This window comes from Dendropsophus ebraccatus, chromosome 2 (assembly GCF_027789765.1).
Source record: "Dendropsophus ebraccatus isolate aDenEbr1 chromosome 2, aDenEbr1.pat, whole genome shotgun sequence".
Classification (NCBI taxonomy): Eukaryota; Metazoa; Chordata; class Amphibia; order Anura; family Hylidae; genus Dendropsophus; species Dendropsophus ebraccatus.
The window spans coordinates 42,733,820-42,750,610 of NC_091455.1; the positions used below are offsets into that span (position 1 = coordinate 42,733,820).

The 16,791-nt window shown below is 41.5% G+C and overlaps 1 protein-coding gene across 1 annotated transcript in view; it reads left to right on the forward strand.

The window, feature by feature from the left end:
- Nucleotides 1–16,791, forward strand: part of ZNF704 (zinc finger protein 704) — a 66,578-nt gene that overhangs the window by 38,388 nt on the left and 11,399 nt on the right. The window contains exons 3-7 of the mRNA XM_069959639.1: nucleotides 10,283–10,386; nucleotides 11,047–11,049; nucleotides 11,815–12,044; nucleotides 14,007–14,107; nucleotides 16,171–16,435. Coding sequence (XP_069815740.1) covers nucleotides 10,283–10,386; nucleotides 11,047–11,049; nucleotides 11,815–12,044; nucleotides 14,007–14,107; nucleotides 16,171–16,435 — 703 coding nt within the window. The remainder of the gene's footprint in view (nucleotides 1–10,282; nucleotides 10,387–11,046; nucleotides 11,050–11,814; nucleotides 12,045–14,006; nucleotides 14,108–16,170; nucleotides 16,436–16,791) is intronic.

Genomic DNA, 16,791 nt, shown 5'->3' on the forward strand with positions numbered 1-16,791 from the left:
TTAGTAGATATCATGGAAGTAGTTGATAGTAATTGATTATCCTGAAAGTGGCTACCAGCAGAACATTCAGCATCACCTATAAATAATACTTGTGAAAGTGCTTACCGAGAACACAGGCAACACCACTCCATCTATCATTAGCACTCACAATTCGATCCCTAGTCCATTCAGCTCTGCTAACCTCTTCTAGGTACAATGATCCTGATGAATTATTCATGAAGCAGATTGCATCCTCTAGAGGTGACATGAGCAGATTTCAATGTGCATAAAACTTGTAACTTTTAATTTGGAGCCATATAGAAAAAGAGGGATGTGTAATGCTGATAGAAAACACTCGAAAGCTACAAAGTTATTTGCACATATAGTATGATGGTCGCATTCATGACCTAAAGCATTGACCTCGACTCTATAGTGTACTTTTTTATCATAGACAATACACTACTGTGCTAAATGGAAGCCATGATGAAATGGAACAGTCATTGACTAATGTGATCAGAAGTGGCAAAAAGGAAAATCGTAAAAACAAAAGGAGCTTCATGCATGACCCAATACCACGAGACTAAATTTTGATGGGGCACTTCATTTTGTTTTTCCTTATATAATCTGACATGGTTTTGATAGGTGAGGGTCTGTCTTCTGAGGCCCCTACCAGTGGCCAAAATGGGGGCAAAAGCACACAGTTGAGTGATGTGAAACTTTAAAGTTTCAAAGCAAACCCAAGGGGAGGTTTACAGGGAGCAAAAGGATACAGGGAAATCCACGATTGGTGAGAATTTAGCACCTACTAGACCAAAAGACTAAAGGCCATAAGCCCAAAACACACCTAGGTTGCTCCCTACTGTTCCATAAAACGTAACTTTTACTGGCTGAAAGTAAAATTATATAAGTAGGTGCACACACTGAAATCACTAATACATCAGCTCACCATTAGTCTTTCTATTCTAATATTATAGTCAGTAGTCTGCAGCTACATGTGACTTTTTTGACCCACTGGGTCATATGTGTACCTGTACAGACTATGGTGACGGTAAAAGTTATGTTTTATGAAACAGTAGTGAGCAACCTAGGTGTGTTTTGGGCTTATGGCCCTTAGTCTTTTGGTCTAGTGGTTGTATCCACCTAGAGCTGCTCTATTGGCACAATTTTTAGTTTGAGTTAATTTAGCACCTGATTTCACTGTGACATGTCAGATGTTTTTAAAAATAACAGGTATTGTTTCAAGTGAATGTACTACTAGGTACATGAGCAGACTGGTGCAGTTTTTTTTTTTAACTGGTACCGGTTTCCGCGCACGCCAACAGTCTGTTCCGGAGCACCAGCCTGGCAAGAATCACACGGGCTGGCCTCCATTGTGATGATCTCTCCTCCCCTCTGTGACATAGCTCCATTCATTCTAATAAAGCCGCATCACAGAGGGGAGGGGGTTTTGTCATACTGGAGGGTGGTGGGCTCACCTCCAGTGCTTCATGCCAGGCCGGCACTTGGGAATAGACTGGTGCCGTGTACGGTGACCTAGTGGTGCATTTGCTTTAAGTCATTCCAACAGGGTAAGCACGCTGAGTTGATCAACACAGTTGCAATTCAGTTTGTAAATGTCCATTATGAACATAATGTGATAGGATGTTGATCCAGGGATTATTCTGATTGTCATATTGGAGTCGGGAAGGAATTTTTCCCCATTTGATGGGCCAACTGGCGTCTACCTCTTAAAGGTTTTTGTCTTCCTCTGGATCAACACAATAGGGTTATAGCTTGATGTTGATTGACTTTTGTCTTTTTTCAACCTTATTAATTGTGTACCACAACAGGGTTCTTTTATATGAGTGTTTATTGGCATCATCCTATCATCTGGGTCAGAGTTGAACAAAACTACAGTAACCTCAGCCGAAAACGAATCTAACATATTGGCCGTCAATTAGTTTAGTCTGGCTTTCAAAGTGCTCTGGTTACCTGGAAAAATGTAGGATGATTAGAAGTATCCTAGGGCTGTATCCATCTATTCTATTCTGGGAAACCAGAGTTTTAAAGTAAAACTAATTTGATTTAGTTTCAGTCAACTTTTTTTATTTGCTTATGGCTTATGGCCTGGTCATACATTGTATTTTGGTCAATATTTTTAACCTAAATTATAAGCAGGTAGAAAACACTGAAAGGTGTATTCCTCTATAGGAAATTATAGAGAAATGGGAGAAAAACACTCTTCTATGAGTACTGTATTTTGGCTTCGTATAACTTGCAGGATGAATAGAGCCTTAATACAGTTGTCTCCATGCAACTCCATATTGCTAATGCCATATATTATACAATCCAGAAGTCAGCCATCATTAGGCGCATCAGAAACACTTACTAAGTCCATATGTCAGCAATGTGTACCTGTCATCATTATCTATTCTGTATAAGTGTGAAATAATGGGACGAGAGAGGACAGTGTGCATATTCTACTAGGCCTTAAATTATAAGGATGATATAATATTGTAGAGGATGGATGAAAGAGTATTCTTAGTAAGTATTGTCTGGTGAGTTGAATGTGCAGCATGGGATGAATGACTAATAATGCTTAAGAGATGAAGACACACTGAGAAGCCTAGAACCGGTAGACATGTCTTGACGTTTTTGATCAGGAGATGAAAGCTGACCAAGGAAGCTTTAAAGGGTCTATCCCATGAAACCTTTGGAAAAAAATGCAGGCGTTCACAGAGTAAAGATATGTAAATCGTATAATTGTTCAAAAAAAGTGGGTTTCTTCAAATGGATTTTTTTATACTTGTTATTAACCCATCACATTTCTCTGTCCCATTTCTGGCTTGTGGGGGAACAGCAGCACTGAACCATGGGAACCTTGAGACCCTGTAAATGTTCTATGTCCCAGTAGTTCTTTGGGGGGCAGCTGGTGCAGTCAGGTAGAGATGTGCTGGGGTGTGCAGGATATGGTTCTCTGGAAGTCCTCTCCTTCCCAGCTGTTGTAACGTGATGGAGACAGAAGAGAAGGTATGCAGAGAGTATCTCGGGACTCTCATCACTGCTCATCACTCTCTACTGCTGGGATGCACTGAAGGTGTATGGGTAATGAGTTGAACTATGTGTGCGTGTATGTGTGTAATGTGTATGTGTGTAATGTGTGTATGTGTAATGTGTATATGTGTAAGGTGTGTATGTGTAACATGTATGTGTGTATGTGTAATGTGTATGTGTGTAATGTGTGTATGTGTAACATGTATGTGTGTATGTGTAATGTGTATATGTGTAAGGTGTGTACGTGTAACATGTATGTGTGTATGTGTAATGTGTATGTGTGTAATGGGTGTATGTGTATTGTATATCTTTGCATGAGTATCCTGTGTCCATGTGGTAGATGAATATATATGTGTGTGTGTGTTTAATGTGTATTTATATGTGTGTTTACATTATTGTATGTATATATTGTGTACATGTGTGTATAAAATATGTGTGTTTATGGAAGGAGAAATGATACTTCTGTGAAATGATACAGATCTTTTGTGGTAGGACAAATATATTTTATTTGTCATCACAGTGGAATGACAATTCTGTGCGGTCTTTATAATGTCTTTCAAGGAGCCACAATGTAACGTGTTATAGGGTCCCCTTTACATCACGTTTACGGGTATGACACCAGTATATTTCGGGATGCTATGTATCATGGAATACCACTTCATACCCACAGTGGGTCTATTGACTACTATACGGAATGTAGTCCCTTAGTGACTTTTTTAATAAATGTATATCTTTCGTCCCATAAGGCCATGTTCCCACATAGTAAGACATCGGTCGTTCCGTGACTCTGCTGGCTCATGGAACAGCCGGTGTCAGAGAAGATCATCCCAGCCGGTACTGCAGTACCGGATGGATGATCTTCACTGCCACTGAATTCGGATGCGGGCGCATCCGTGTGCGCCCGCGTCCGAATTCCCCGCTGCACACAATGGAGCGTGCAGCCGGAGCTGCACGCTCCATTGTGTGCACTGATAGGTTCTCTGCAGCCACTTTTCACTGAATAGCGGCCGCAGAAAACTGACATGTCAGTTTCTTGTGGCACCGCTAGGGATCCCGGCCGGCTTAGAAGGCAGCACTACATAAGTTCCATAGTAATCATGGCCGTTGTTACAACGGCCGTTTATATTACGAAACTTACGTAGTGTGAACATAGCCTTATAAAGTGAATATGAGTGGGGGCTAATTTCTTTGCGATAAGCCATGCTTGATGGTTACAGAATTATAAAAAAAGAGGAGGATTTCTACTCTTATTGCCAGTTACATACTTGGTCTGATCTAAACTTAATAACCCAAATTATGAGAATCTTTCTGTGTACTGTAGTCCAATTCCAGGTATTACTTTGGGTACACACTCAAAGTCTTCCTCGTGGTCTGACTAGAGATATAGATAATATTAAAACTATAATTTCTAGTAAAACAACTAAAATTCCTAAGTTCTTTTCCATGTATGTGTTACCCAGTGATTCCCCATTTAGCAAATAATAATGGGCCTTACTTACATTTATAAGTGTTAAACCCCATAGACATTCATCCCGAGCCTCCAACTTTTCCAGATCCATTGTGCACTGTCCTCTATGGTGCTAACTAGAGATGAGCGCGTAACTAAAGCATGCTAGCGTCCAGTCATTTGGCATTTGGATATTGGTGGCTAAAGAAGTTGGATGCTGCCCTTGGAAGCCCTGGAAAACATGGATACAGCCATAAGCCATAGGCCATATCCATGTTTTCCCGGACTCCCTAGGGCTGTATGCAACTTCTTCAGCCCCCAGTATTCTAACGAATAAACGATTGGACTTGACAATGCTCTAGTTGTGCTCAGTTTTAGTGCTAACTACTTTACATGGTTTGGTAACATCTGCAAAAACTAATATTTTATTGTACAATAACTACATGGCTGGGCAAATGTGCCACAGGATGCCATATGGACCCTGTATACCTCCATATCTCATCTTGTATCCAAGCCACAGCAGGCCCAACAAGGTGCTAGAACCTTCATTCAATTATACTGTTTTCCTCACTAAACTTATCCTTTTACTGTAATATAATCACTTACCTATATCATCATACATTCACACATATAAAGTTTCATTCCATTCCGACAACTCCTTCTTGGTGCATTATATTTTTGACAATCGCTGTATTTCTGCAATTTCATAGAGAGCTGTACTGAATCTCTGCTATGAGCACTGTGTGTTCTCCGGGGATATCACAATGAAAAATCCAATTTATAGCCCAATGCATAAAACACTAAAAAATGTTTCTATATATTCTGCAGTAAACATCTCAGGAAACCCTTGTAATAAATACATGATACGATGCTCTGTCTCTACAAAGTGCAGCCTTGATTAAAAAGAGGGGAAGTGATCAGGAATCTAATATATTTTACTCTTTCAGGCCAAGTGTATGTGTTGCCTGCTTTATATCCCGCTTTGCATGGCTGCTAGGATTTATGATCCAGCTCCAACATACTTCACAATGTGTTTGAATGATTAGGGAAATCTTAATGGTAAAATCCCTAGCAGGCTAGGAAAATGAAGGGGTTAATTGTAAATGTATGCAACACTATACTGTATACATAATGGACACATACTCATATATGAAAATGTGCTGCACATGTACCTGCCAAGAGTGATCATAGGACAGGTGGTGAGCACTCGAGGCTCATTGACACACATGTTCAGCCTACCAGGTCCAATCTCACAGAAGAGATAGTATAAAACATATTGCTGGACAAGGGATTGTCCAGGATAAAACAGCAATTTTTTATGTAATTCAAACACAGAAAGTTGCAACAACAACAACAACAACCTATGATGCACAGCTATTTGACATGCTCAGTGTGTTGTCCATGGTACTGAACACAGAGCCGAAGCAACTTTCTGTGTTGATGGTGGCTTTCAAAATGGCAGCTTTGTTGCGCACATAACCTAAAAGATAGGCCTCCTTGCATATTACTTGCTGGGGTATTCAGATATATTCTTTTCCCTTTCATTACTGAAATAAAAGGGTGTCCTGGGACTTTGTAGATGGTCAGGTGATTGTGTCGCTTACCTGGGAAAGAGATGGCACTGTGATACACAAGTCAGCAGAGTCACTGTGGTGCTCAGTGCAATGTTCTCCTTTAAATGTTTTTGGCTATACTGTAAAAACTGTTCAAGAATGTTTTAAGGAACATGACAAATATGAGACATTATATGTTAGTAATAAGCAGGGTTGCCAGGAATATGTCAGTGGTCTAAGATAATAGAACTTTTACTAGAAGCAGCAGCATGTGAGACATTGTAGGGCATGAATAAGCAGTTATGCTACGAATCTAGCACTTGTGTAAGACAAAAGAACACTTACTAGAAGCAGCAGCATGTGAGACATTATGTGGCAATAATAATCAGTGTTTTTGCGGATTCAGCACTGGTGTAAAACAATAGAATACTTACCAGAAGCAGCAGCATGTGATACATTATATGGGAGTAATAAACAGTATTTCAGAGATCTACAGTCTTGGTTTGGCAAGATGGCGGCCCTGAAAATGGACATCTTGCCCAAAGTCCTCTATCTTATGTAGGCCCTCCCATGCCCTATCCCGGGATCTTTTCTGGCCAAATTTAGAACCTTGATCACACGTTTCATGTGGCATCCTGGAAGCCCCCGTATACGCTATAATGTGTTAATCACATCCAAGGAATGCGTTGGAGTTGGTCTTCCTAATCTCAAGCTATACTACCAGACAGCCATCTGCACTCGTGTCCTGGACCTATGTCATCACACGAACACCAAGAGGTGGGTAGCATTTGAGTCTGCTCTCTCCCAAGCTCACCCCTCTGCCTTACCTTGGATCCCTCCATCAGATCGCCCTCCAGCCCCAACCATTCCCTTTGTAACGAGAGTGCTTTTGCCCATCTGGGATGGATTTTTCTCGAAGACAGGCCTCTCCTCTAGACCTGGCCCTCTTACTCCTTCATACAGTAACCCCCAGTTCCCCATAGACTCGGACTCTCATGCCATTCTGTATATCCCTTTGCAGGACAGGCCCCGCCTATGCCAGGTGCTCTGAGGCAAACAAGTGCGCTCTCTCCCGATAGACCCCGACCTCCCTTCCCCCGGGTGCGTGGCTTCTCCGGGCTCGTTTAGTTCACTTTGTCAACTCGCTTTCACCTAAAACTCAGATCTACAGAGATCTTACCCCTTTTGAACTACTATGCACACAATCATCCCTCCCTACCCACACAGTTTCCTTAGTCTACGGTGCGCTCAGGGGTCATGTGTAGGATACGGACGCTAAACCCAGCTACATTGCGCACTAGGAGCAGGACCTTAATTAAACCTTTTCAGAGGAGGAACTCTCCACAATTTTCTTACTCACCCACAAAGCATCCTTATCTGGTAAGATACAGGAGAGAAATTATAAGATCCTGAGCAGGTGGTACAGATGCCCGGAGAGGATACACTCTATGTTCCCCTCTGCTCCCTCCACATGTTGGAGGTGTGGTGCAGCTACTGGTTCCTATCTTCACACCTGGTGGAACTGTCTCCTTTCTGGGCATCTGTCTTCCGACTGTACAATGAAGTTAGCTCCTCCTCTGTCCCACCAAGCCCTGAGATAGCCCTCCTTTTCTTATTGCCAGGACCCTCGCACCTCTCCAAAAAGGGTCTTCTTCGACACTTTTTGGGAGCTGCCTGTGCCGTTATACCACGTTTGTGGAAACAAACCAGACCACCCACCAAATTGGAGTTTGTGGATACCCTGAACAGGGTCAGGAGGATGGAGGAGATGGTGGCTGACGATACAGACAAGCAGGATTTATTCAAATGCACATGGTTGATCTGGGACATGTTCAGGGACACAGAGGCCTTTCAGGCATTGATCCGCTGATGGTCTAGAAGTCTCCTGACTTAGCATCGTAGAGGCATCCCTTGTGTGGTCACTCTTATTGCAACCTGGTCTTTCCCTTCCCCCCCCTGTCCCTCCCCCTATTTCCCCCTATTTCCCCCTATTCCTCCCTCTTCTCTTCTTCCTTTTCCCTCTTTTTCTCTCTTCTCCCCCTTCTTTCTTTTTCTTTTATGCTTCTGGTTTCTTCTATAACTAGTTGTCATTAAAAACTAATGCCAGATGACACCTATGTGTTTTTGAATGCTTTTATTACCATGCAAACCAGTTGCGGTGACAAGGGATTCGTTTGTCCGCTTCAACCTACCACGTGGACTGTTCTATGCGATCTGCCGGACCCCCTTTGTCTGTTTGACTGGACCTTTCGGTCATTCTCTCACTTCTTCTATTCTTGGAAGTGCCATGTAAAGACCTGAACTCTTTACCAATGTTCCTTGTTACCCATTCAACGAACCTCTGTATTTTTCCTAGTGGATTGTCATGTATCTGGTCTCATAATAAAAAGATTTAACCATAAACAGTATTTCTGTGAATATGGCACATGTATAAGACAATAGACCATTTACTAGAAGCAGCAGCATGTGAGACATTATATGACAGTAATAAGCAGTGTTTCTTTGGATCCAATACTGGTGTAAGACAATAGAACGCTTACCAGAAGCAGCAGCATGTGAGACATTATATGGCAGTAATAAGCAGTGTGGCAGTCAATCCAGCACTGGTATAAGACAATAGAACACTTACCAGAAGCCACTGTGTCGGTCTGCATCGGGTTCCCTCTGTAACTTTCCTCTTTCCTTCTCCATAGTCTTCTGCAGGCAGCGACTGTAACCTGATTTTGTAGTGAGCACATAATATGTCTCCTTTAGGAGGAACAAAAGAGGACAAGGCAAAGTTATGAGAAAAGAGATTCTAGATTCTTTATGTTATGGGGAATACAAGCATTTACTAAGCCAGACTTGTCAGCATTGGTGGCAGGTTCTCTCTAAAGAGGCTTCGTCTTGTCATATGTTGTCTTTTTTTATAGTGCACATGAGCATTTTATGTTTCAGTGAACCAGAATTTTTATTCGTACCTGCTTGTCTGCTGCAATACGTACTTGTGTCTCTCATCTCTGGAAGTGAAGGGTGGCATACTGAATAGCAATGTGAGGGATGAGGAAACATCTTTGTAGCTGGTGCCATCCCCTATGAGACAAAATCTCTCTGTTCCCAGTAACCGAGATAAAAATAATATAAAGCTATCTCACGTCAGACGTTTCACTGGCTATAGGAAGAGATATAGATGATGCATGGGCTTCTTCCCTTAGCTGCCTTTGCTCCGGCATTAACAATGAACGGCAGATAGGACGTCAGTGAAGGGACTTATGTAATCAGTAATGTAAGGGGTTGATCATTGGCGTCCTGGGTAAAATTTCTACATTTAGTTAAAGATCCTATAAAAATCTTCCTAACATTTATAACAGTGAATGTATATTTAAAGGGAAGTGATCATGGTTTCCATCGGCTTGTCCCTGACCTACCAGCCCTGACTGATAGATCTCTTTCTATACCAAGTTCCAATGATGTCACGAATCAGCCAATCAGTGACTGCAGCAGTGTCCCACCCCAGTCACTGACTGGCTGAGCGGGCAGTCTTTCAACCGGGTCATGAAGTCAGAGCCCGACAGGAGTCCCGAAGCGGCAATCCAGCACTGCAGAGGCACAAGGAGAGGCAAGAAATGATTGATTATCATGTTTTTTTGTTGCCCATGCTGTTTTTAATTTTTTTTGTTAAATGTCGGACTTCTCCTTTAACAAAAAAAGGATCTGTAAGATGGCTTTCCTAGTCATAAGGAAGAGTAAAAAGGCTCTAAAACACATAGGGGGACATGTATCAAGCAGTGTACCTTGTGCTCCTTAGTATTTTTTGGCGTAAGTGTGATGTGCACAGCCCTTCGTCAGATTTACTAAACAGTGTAGCTCGGTGTATGTGTGAATATGACAGCTTACTCCAGTTTTTTGCCTTCTTGACATTTGTGGGCGTGGTTATCCGTAAGAATATTCTCAGCCGGGATTTATCATGTGAGAATTTTGAAATTTTCGCATTTTCGTTCGCATCTGTACTCCAGTCCCAGGGTAGCGGAACTTTTTTAACCAGGGTCAATTCATGAATACCTGCAGTAAAATGCACAGCGCCAGGGAAGCTATAGCAGGTGATTTATGAACCAACATGTGAATGTTCATAAATACCTTACTAGGCTGCAAACATATAAGCCAGTGCACACTGCTAAAAATATTCGCAAAAAAAGGTGCAAATGATAAATGTCCCCCATAGTATGTTTGACGCACCAGCATTGTGTCTTGAATATACAATGTTAACTAAACATGTTTTGTTGTCTTCTAGGAAATATGAAGATGAATTAGACATGGATAAGGTGACAGCTGCCATGGTTCTGACCAGCCTCTCTACTAGTCCCTTGGTTCGCAGCCCACCTATTCGACTTACTGGTAATATGGCCAATTGTTTGCATTAAAGATGTAATATTCTTAAAGGGGAACTGTCAGTAGGTTAGACGAATCTAACCTGCTGATATGTCCCTATTGCGCAGAAGGCGCCAAGGATGAAGGTATGTCTCTTACCTTCATCCTCGGATCCGTACCAGTACACTTAGTCATTCACTCCACGGTCCAGTAAGACCGTTAGGAGCACTTCCCCAACGACATAGCGGGGATCCGGCCTGCCCCCAGCCAGCTTGCCTCTTGTAACAATTATCAATGGAGCGGGCTGGCCGGGGGTGGTCCAGATAGTCGCTATGGGGGAGGGAAAGTGCACCTAGCGGCACCCCAGTACTCCAAACAGTCTTACTGGACCGTGGAGTGAATGACTAAGTGCACGGAAACGGCGCCAAGGTTGAAGATAAGAGACATAGGCAATAGGCATTTATCAGCAGGTTAGATTCATCCCAGTAGTCTAACAGACCAGCGATAAACCCACCAGGGCTCATAATGCTGTGTATTCTCCACTGCAGAAAATCTGGAGCATTTTCACAGGTAAATCTCAATGTATTTATAGGGATAAGTCAGCTCTAGATCATGCTCAGAGCTCAAGTGTTAAAGGGGTTGTCCAGCAAAAATCTTTTTTTTTTTTTTCAAATCAACAGGTGTCAGAAAGTTATATAGATTTGTAATTTACTTCTATTAAAAAAATATCAAGTCTTCCAGTACTTATTAGCTACCACATGTCATGTAGGAAGTGTTTTATTTTCAGTCTGACACTGTGCTCTCTGCTGACATCTCTGGCCAAGACAGGAACTGTCCAAAGCAGGAAAGGTTTTCTATGGGAAAAGTCAGCAGAGAGCACTGTGTCAGACTGAAAATAAAACAACATTTCCTGCAGGACATATAGTAGCTGATAAGTACTGGAAGACTTGAGATTTTTTATTAGAAGTAAAATACAAATCTATATAACTTTCTGATATCAGTTGATTTGAAAGAAAAAGATTTTCGCTGTACATACCCTTTAAAGGGGTTGTGGGAGCCGCGGCATGCATGCCTCCTTCCTCCCCCCCCCCCACCCTTCCTGCCTTGATTGATTTGGTTGATGTACAGGGCTCAGTGTTGGAAACCAAGCCCTGTATATCTGTTAGTCAACACTAAGACGGGGTAGGGAGGAGGTGTGCATGCTGCACTAATTTTAACTTCCTTATTGATGTCTAATTGACATGCTATACATTTATAATATATAATAGGAGCTGTAAATAGTATTTAAACTATTAGTAAAACTTTTTTAATGCATTGGAACAATAAAAGAAAATCTGTTGCAAAGATAAACATATCCTTCGATTTGTATTGTTGGGTTATGCAAATTAGTATTTGTGTCTTAAAGCACCTAAGGCATGTATACTTATATTCTATATTCTATTCTATATTACACAGATGTAAATGAATCTTGGAAAGACGTCGGGTATGTCCCTTCCAGTTCCAGCAGCAGCGGATATTGGAGCTGGAACACAACAAGTGACTACTCTAACCCGTCCACTCCTTCCCCACCACTGACTGCTGACAATTTCAAGCACTTCCGATGTATGGTTCACCCCGATGACACCCCCGATGAAACAGACTCTGGGAACCTACTTTTCGAGGACCCCGTTCCAAGGAAAAGAAAGGTTGGCTGAAATGATGCCCATGTTTTTATTCATCTATCTCATATCTATCTATCAATCTATCTATCTATCTCCTATCTATCAATCTATCTATCTCCTATCTATCTATCAATCTATCTATCTATCTATCTCCTATCTATCTATCTATCTATCTATCTATCTATCTCCTATCTATCTATCTATCTATCTATCTATCGCATATCGATCAATCTATATAACTTTCTATTCATCTATACTTCAATTTGTATATATGTGCTTCGGTTTCCACAATACAGCCACATGTATTCTGGACTCGATACAAGTGACTTTGGGTGCAATATGTTCTGTGGGATTCGTTCTGTCATTTTATGTTAGTCACTTGCTGGAGATCAGCATCATTCCTTGTGTCTGATGTCTCAGCTGGTTAGCCTAACATGAAGTTCAATGTTGCTCTATGTTGATGTACTCAGCCTTAAGCAATTGTGAAGAACATCTCCCTAAACAAAGGGACCCATGTTATCCATGGTCTATAAACTGGTCATATTGAATTATATTATTATTATTATTATATTTGTATGCAGTTCAATTCTATTGAATTTATTTTCACATAGAATAATAGTAGCAAGTGGTTACGCCCTACAACAATGAAGTAAGGTATTGTAGCATTAAAAAAAAAGCTATACAGTGATTGAAGCTTTGCAAAGTTGTTCGCACCGTTGGACCCTTGCCATATAACTATAGTAGTTTTGATGTGCAGAATGAAAGCACAAATTAGGGGCCTATATTAGAGATGAACACCCTGAAGCCAAAGGTAATATTATTGATGGAAAAAAAAGTATATATAAATTAGCCCTAAAAAGGACTGTTGGGTTCTTAAGTTTTTTTTCACAGAGGATGCCTGGTTACTACAGGGTTAAGAAAATACTGGATTCCGTCACGCTCCCTACACTGACAATTTCACAACGTTCTAAGCCCCAGTCGGTCAGCTCTCCCTCCCTACACTGACTAATTACCACTGTGTATATTGCTGCCTAACTAAATTCAGATGCTGTCCCTGATCCTTTCACTCTCCCTACTGAACAGCACAAAAATCAGGAAAAACTGTGAGAAAATTCGCCTCAGCGTCACATTTTTATAGCACATACGTAGTGTACATAATGACGCTAATCATACAGCCAATCACAGTAATGCCAGTAGTGACCATGGCTACTACATTACCTGATGTGCCCTTCCTTCCCCACACGTTCATTGTCTCTTTCCAATTGGTGGGAGGAAACCTGCGCAGTTGCGTACATCGCGAGATAAACATTTGCATGTATGAAAATGATCGTTTATAACCATTACGATTATCGGGGAAAAAAAATCTTCATGGGCAAACACAAACAGTTAACGGCATGTTCTTACAAACATTTACGAACATGTTTGCTCATCACTGCTTCTAAAATGGCTAAGCCCAGTTACTGGGATAGTCCATACACATTGGACATGGAGTAGACAAAACAATGGCATCACCCTATGAACTGTCTCCCATTCACAAATGGCCTCATCTGATATCTGTGTGCACACATAATGGGGGAGATTTATCAAACTGGTGTAAAGTAGAATCGTCTTAGTTGCCCCTAGCAACCAGATTCCACCTTCCATTTTCTAAAGAATCTGTAAGGAATGAAAGGTGGAATCTGATTGGTTGCTAGGGGCAACTAAGACAATTCTACTTTACACCAGTTTGATAAATCTCCCCCATTGTGTTTCTCACCATTTATACTGGGAACATAAGTTGTTGTATTCTTATTTATTTATTGTTTTTGCTATGTTACTATATACTAGTTTTTCCTATCTATATACTGTAACTGATGTCTACCAAATCTCGCAGTTTCATAGCTATAGTATATATTTTCCTTTCTAATAATTAGCAGCCGTAAATCCATTTCCCTGATATGTGTATAATAACAATAACCCATTACCTTGTGTGCTGCCTGTCCATAGAACTCAATGAAAGTGATGTTCAAATGTCTGTGGAAGAAGTGCGGGAAAATACTGAGCACTGCGGCAGGAATCAAGAAGCACATCAGGACCATTCATCTTGGGTAATTCACTCTGATGTTCTCTGTAATCGCTGGTTCACAGAGACTATAACATGCCTTATACCTTCAGGGTAGTGTATACTCATAGAGGGACGTGATAACAGCATTGACGCTATATCTATTAGGCTGGGTTTCCACTTTCCAGTTAAATTGGGGGTTTTTATGCAGTTTTTAATGACCTAAAATATAAACTGCCCATGTGTTGCAATAATATTTTCACCCTTAGAATAGTATATGAGTTTTCTCAAACATTTACCTACTGATCCTGCTCATACCATACAACTGAGCTGTAGAGATGAGCGAATCCCAGGCTCACTCGGGTCTGTCCAAGCAGAAGAGCTTTTAAGAATCAAAAGACGTGACCAATATCTCCTATATTAGCCCTAAATTGGAGACTTTAAGAGTGTTTTCCTGGGTAAAACAGATTGGTGGCCTATCCACAGCATATGTTATTGATCATTGATCACCCAGAACCCTCACAGATCAGCTGTTCACCACACTCACTAGTGAACGGAAGCAGTTGGCCACTGTTAGCAGCTCGGATCCTGTTCAAGTAAATGGCTGCTGTTACGCTTTGCCACTGTTAGCCTATGTTCCCACAGCGTAAGAGACCGACCGTTCCGTGTATACGCTCCAGTTGGGATTCCTAGGCAGCAATGACACGTATATTTCGGTAAAAATCACATCCGTTGTACAACGTCCGTGGTTTTACAAATATATACGGTGTGTGAACATAGCCTTATACTGTGATTGGAGGTATACCGAGTTTTGTAGGTCGGCATCGTGACGTGATCATTTGTTAAATTCAATACAAAATACCGTCACTCACCGATAGCATAATCTTCAATCTTTATTCGGTATTCATTACCATACAAGTGTGAACGTTCAGCAGAACGCGTCTTGTCAAAACCACCTTTATCAACTGCCTGGCAGTTTTGGCGAAACAAATTCTGTTAAACGTTCACACTTGTATGGTAATGGATACCAAATAAAGATTGAAGATTATGCTATGGGTGAGTGCCGGGATTTTTTATTGAATTGTTTGCTGGGACTTTACTCCATTCCACGTCCACCACCGGACTTCACACAGAGTGCCGCTCTGAACTTTCATAATTAATTGACCAATGAACTATCCTGCGGATAGGCCACCAATCTGTTTTACCCCACAAGAAACCTGTTAAAGACCATGTGTGGTCTATAAATTAAGTCTTTACAAACTGTGAGGGTCACGTACCTATAACACAGCTGTGGATATTCCTCAAAGAAAGGTGACACCTCTTCAGAAGACCACCACTTAGGGCTTATTCCCACATCCTGTATTCCATGGATGCTATGGACGGGGAAGCCCTGTAGTGGAGTCATTCCCTGCCTGGCATGATGTATCAATATGATGCCGGGAGCGGGGAAAGTCTTTCAATATTCACAGCACTGTAAGGGTGGGTTCATACTGAGGAATTTCCGCGGATAATGTCTGCAGAATTCCGCTGTCTGTCCGCGCGCCTTTCCGCCGGCTCCATAGACACCATTCTATGGGCCGGCGTATTTCACCATCCGCCGAAAGAAGTGACATGTCACTTCTTTCGGCGGATAGCGGAATGAACGTGCGCGCGGACAGCCGACGGAATTCGGCGGATATTATCCGCGAGAATTCCTCAGCATGAACCCACCCTAATGAAGCAGAGGAACGGCTGCTTCATTACAGTGCCGAAAAGATTTAAACACTTTCCCCGCTCCTGGCATTATATTAATACATCATGCCAGGCAGGGAAAGACTCCACTACAGGGCTTCCCCCGTCCATAGCGTCCATGGAATACAGGACGTGGGAATAAGACCTTAGAGAAGACTTCCCCGGTCTGTACCAGTGTACCGATTTTCCTTCTCTTATATCATACGTACATCGTCTTCCCTCTTTGATAAGACCATTGCTCAAGGAGACCGGATTTATCGGCAGCTTTGGATAGTTGTTCAAAGAGATTTCACGCATACTATGAAAAATTGAAGATGTCAGGTTCTCTTTAATGTATAGATGCATCTGAAGTATTCACATACGTGTTTCTGTACACAGACGTACCGGGGATTCTGATGATTGTGATGGAGAAGAAGACTTTTACTATACAGAGATCAGGCTCAACAACGACTCTGGCATTGAAGGACTATGCAACCTCTCAACTATATCCCCGTCTTTTGCATCACCTCCCTCTACAATACTTTTTCCAAGTGGTGGAAGCTGTGACTCCATATACAACAAGACAGAGACCAAACTGAATGGCCGTCTGAGCAGATCAGCGCCCAACACCTATTACCTAGTACAGTCCGATCATGCTTATCAGGTAATACACAGGGGATATATATATATATATATATATATATATATATATATATATATATATATGAGAAATCAATTGGAAATACGTTATATACATTATATATTTTAGCTACTAGTTTTATCAGTCAGATTATCACAATGTCTGATAATTTATGTAATTCCTTTATGGAATTTTGTTGAATATCTATTTTGTTGATATTCTATGGGACTTTGGAACCATTTCATGTTTAGAACTCAGCAATGTGTGGAGGTTCCATAGAGACTGAATGGAGCGAAGACTGATCATGTGCAATGCCGCTCCATTCACTTAGGAGACATTTGACCTGCAGAAATTTTGGTTGTCACGTTTAAATCAGCTTC